Source organism: Lottia gigantea, assembly GCF_000327385.1.
Source record: "Lottia gigantea unplaced genomic scaffold LOTGIsca_45, whole genome shotgun sequence".
Lineage (NCBI taxonomy): Eukaryota > Metazoa > Mollusca > Gastropoda > Lottiidae > Lottia > Lottia gigantea.
The window spans coordinates 801,905-806,715 of NW_008709577.1; the positions used below are offsets into that span (position 1 = coordinate 801,905).

The 4,811-nt window shown below is 37.4% G+C and overlaps 1 protein-coding gene across 1 annotated transcript; it reads left to right on the forward strand.

Annotated features, from left to right (window-relative positions):
• Positions 1–2,506: 2,506 nt before the first annotated feature.
• LOTGIDRAFT_164417 (hypothetical protein) lies at positions 2,507–3,526 on the forward strand (the record flags this gene model as incomplete). Its single annotated transcript, XM_009060938.1, has 1 exon — positions 2,507–3,526. One exon carries the CDS (start codon positions 2,507–2,509, stop codon positions 3,524–3,526), a length of 1,020 nt encoding a protein of 339 aa, XP_009059186.1.
• Between the last annotated feature and the right edge of the window lie 1,285 nt (positions 3,527–4,811).

Below are 4,811 nucleotides of genomic sequence, written 5' to 3' on the forward strand. Positions count from 1 at the left end.
ATACCTGGTGAGACTAATACAGTAGCGGATATGTTATCACGCATACCAAGTGACTCGACAGACATAAGACAAGAGGACAATTCAGACGATGAACCGGAGATAAGTAACAATACTTTCGAAATTAATGTTATAAACAGTAACAAATTTAATCCAGGTGACTATGATGATTGTGATGACAATGTCTCTACAAAGCCGACAAACACGGTCGAAATTAACGACGGTTTAACAAATATTGACATGGTAGTAGAGCAGACAAAAGACGAAGACATTGAACTGGTCAAACAAAGGCTAACTCAAAATCAAAATCAGTCAAGTACTAACAACAAGTATATTATAATGGAAGACCTATTGTATTTCATATCGGACCCCGACGGTGAACCGCAAACAAGATTATATATACCCAAACAATTAAAGAAAGAAGTAATTAAACAATACCATGATTTGAACTCTCACCCAGGTATTGACAAAACTTATGCTACAATAAAAGTGAAAAATTTTTGGCCTAAGATGTATAAAGAGCTCTATGAGTATGTTGACACATGTGTTACCTGTCAGACGAGGTCAACTATGAAAAACAAACCAGATACAATTGAAACCGGAATTCCTCCATATCCCATGGCAAAATTAAGTTTAGATCTATCAGGACCATATCCCACTACATTATCAGGCAACAAATACATAATTAGCTTTGTATGTTGGTATTCAGGATGGGTAGAATCATTCCCAGTTAAAGACAAAACAGCAGAAAATGTTGCTCACCTAATAATAGAGGAAATATTTCCAAGATTTGGCTGCCCTTTGGCAATCGTCACAGACAACGGTACAGAAAACGAAAATAGAATTGTAAAAGAAACCTTAGACAAGCTTAACATTAAGCATATATTAACTTCCTATTATTCACCAAAATCAAATGCTAGAGTAGAAAGAAACCACCGTACTCTTCATGACATGTTAGCAAAACGAGTAAGCTCAAACCATTCAACTTGGGATATCTTTCTTAACCAATGTTTAGGTGCGATTAGATTTAATGTAAGCAAAACGACTAAACAATCACCATTCTCTTTGCTTTATTCTCGTGACCCCGTATTACCATTAGATAATATCCTAAAACCCAGAACTAAATACTATGGTGAAGACCACCACTTGTTAGCACTTGAAAACCAGCATAAATCATTTATCCAGGTTCACCGATATGTTAAGAAAATTAAAAGTAAACAGTCTGAGTATTTAAATAAAAACACTAAGAACGTCAAGTATAAAATAGGTGATCCGGTATTCTATAAGAACAATCGGCGGTCAAACAAACTAGATAATAGGTGGACACCCTACTATAGAATAGTTGAACAAAAGGGACCCGTCTCTTTTATAATAAGAAACCAGTTGACCGGACAGACCACAAAGACACATGCCGACAAATTACGCTTGGCAAACATTGACCAATGGGACATTCCTACTAACGACTCAAAGGTACGAAAAAGTAAATATGTAGTACCGCCCTCTGACACAAGTGATTCAGACCAGTCGGAACATGTAGACTTTTCTGACTCTGATTCACCTGATGACGATAAACCACTAGCACGACTAGTTGACAAATATAGGCGCGAAAGAGACAATTCGAGCTCTGAAGAGGATGACATACCTCTCTTCGAACTTACGCAAAGATTGCAACAAAAAGCAAGGGAAAATGAAATGAATGAAACAGATGATGAAGAAAGCTCATCATGCGACATGTCAGATGCCGATATAAATTAGCATGCAAAAGAGATAGTTTAGGATGATGGGAAGGGCCCTCCTTGATTTCTTGAAGAAACTATCCTGGTATGCACTGACATAATCATTAGATCAATGATGCAGGGATAATGCATTAGATCTTGTCAATGATGAAAATGTTTACTATACGTGGTTTGCGAAGACGTAGACAATTATTTATCCCTTGAAACAACAGATCCTTCTTGCACGGATAATGCAACAGATCTTTTGTGAAATATTTATACCTGCTGTCCGCGAATAACAGATAATGTAGGCTATTTTATAACTTAATGTCTATTACTTGTAAGGCGAGACCTGTAATGGACGTTGTTTGTGTCCTTTTTCATAAGGATTAATATGGACTTAATCATCTGACCCGATATTTTTCAGGTCGAAGATGAAGACAGTTCTTACAATGCTCGTTGTATGCATTGTGATCCTCCCAACGACTGACAGTATTCTGACATATAAAAACACCTTGTTCAGACCTGTAAATAGAATTGCTACCAGTCGATCAAGATGGTTGTTGACCTTAGTTCATGACATAAGACCTTATTTGGATTTCTTAAGACAACTTGTCAAACGACATTGGACGTGCTTTATGGACAGTAGACAGTATAATAGCCAGCTATTATACCCAAGACAATTCCTCTGCAGAATATGGACTCACAAAATCATTATAATTTTGAATATTCCGTTACTCGACAATGATGACCATTATATAATTTACAAAGTACATTCCCTCCCAGTTCCAATGATGACTAATCATGTTTTATCAAAATCAAAGGGCACATCCCGATTTGTGGCACAATATAAATTAGAAACAACTACGCTTGCTGTTAGTGTTGATAGTACGAAATATGCTTTAATAACAGATAATGAGTCCAAACAATGTACAAATCCTCACATGAACTTCTGTCAAATTAAGAGTCCAATCTTTCCAATCAACTTGAGCAAACTATGTGTTATGGCATTATTTTCTAAAAATGAGATAAAGGCTTCAAGTAGGTGCGATGTTTCGGTAAAACCTAATGAAATTTTACCCACTAGTGTGTATTTCACTAATGGTTATTGGGCTGTTGTTGTGCGTGAACGAACTCGATTTTCAATTGTTTGTCGGGATACTCACCTCGAACATTCCTCTATTGTTGTCAAACCACCTGTTCAAATTATTCACCTAAAGCCGACATGTAAGGCGGTTAACGACCATGTAACCTTACCCTCTCATAACACGAATAAGAGTACTTATTTTGATAACACTTCCTTCAAACATTTATTGACAAATTTTAATGAATCAATTACCGATATTTGGAAACCAATTACCGATCACTTTGGCAATTATACACTTACTAAATTACCACCCAAATTAAAAGGGACTGAAACTATCCCCATCGAAAAATTAGTATCGGAATTAGATGACTTACACCCAATCGAAAACCTTAAAAAACAAACATGGCCATTGTGGGTGTGGGTTACTCTGTGTGTCGTTAGTGCTGTTGGTATACTCATCCTTTATATAGTTGTCAAACTATATATGAAACCTCTTATGTTAAAATTCAAATCCCCATGGAGACGCTCTGATAGAAAAGGTGAAAACTCTGGTAAAGTCCCTACTGATCAAAGTACGGAGGCAATACCAATGGTAACGATGAACCAACCAAGCGCCCCAGATGATGAACGCTTATATCCTGATATACCTAGAGCCACTACATTGCATTCTCTCCTCAACCTTGCTCAACAACAGAGAGCCATCCAGAAAGCAGAGACAAACATTTAACTTCATCGTATCCAAAGACCTACAACTCACCCAATACTTTATTCTCAAACGTCACTAATCCAGTATTTGAGTCATCTTTCAGCACAATCTTCCAGCAGCTATGTTAACTGCAACGTACCATTTGTTTCAAGACAGCTAAATCCTATTGACATGGTAGATATATCCAGAGAACAGACACAGTATGGTATCCACGACATAATACATATCCAATCACAAATATGTTAATCACAGAATATGGTAGATACCCGATTACCACGCAGAAGCGAAAAACTAGCTACAGTAGACTTCTTGTATCCAGCCAACGAATCCAACATGTTGAACAGGAACGATGTACACTAGCTACCAACAACGAACTGAAACCAATGATATGGTAGACCGTACGTGACAGACAACAGATAATCATAATGTGAATCAGTGACCAAAGCCACTCGAGTGCTAATTCAAATGGGAGTTGAACTGTGAAAGAAGTTGACAGGGTCAACTGTTGTATATAGGACAATTAGCTTATTAACTCTAGACGAACTTTATTGTGTATTTCATTATTCTTACCCTTGTTTCACACTTGAAACAGGGGCGTTGTGTAAGAAAATACCAATTTTCTTACTGTTTGTTTAATAGTGTGAAACAAAGTTCACACATATTGTTCCTCACAGACCCTTCCAGTAACACTATTTGTCCAGGTGACAGGTCTACGACCGCTGACCTGAAGCTCACCTGAAAACATGTATCGTAACAATACCTTCCGAGGTAATCCTAATGGCTTTAACAATACCTACATAAGATAATCCTAATGGATATAATAATACTTTTTGGTAATATGTTTAACTATAGTTTTAGGGGTCTGTGGGAAAAGCAAACATGATCAATATAACTTATCATATTCTTTTATTCTCTTATTATTTTATATTGTATTTTTTGTATGGGTTTGGCTATATCAGACGGCGACGAGAATATCTTAGTTAGTATGTTTCGAGGATACCGAGCTGCTCAGACTAGTCAGTATGTTTCGAGGATACCGAGCTGCTCAGTCGTCTGTCTGGTATTGCTGACCGCTATATTTCTAATTGTAATAAACAGTGCTTAAACATCGCAAGTACTTTACCTTCATTTACCTTCAAAGACACAACGTGAGGAAGTCCAACAGTACACAAGGGTAAAGTGATTTGTACGTGATGTGGTAGAAAAATATAGGCATAGCGATAAGGTATTAAGGAGAAGGCAACAATGGATACAGTACAGTGGCGAAGCCAAATGGAGGGGGGGGGGGGGGGGGGGGGGGGCCCCA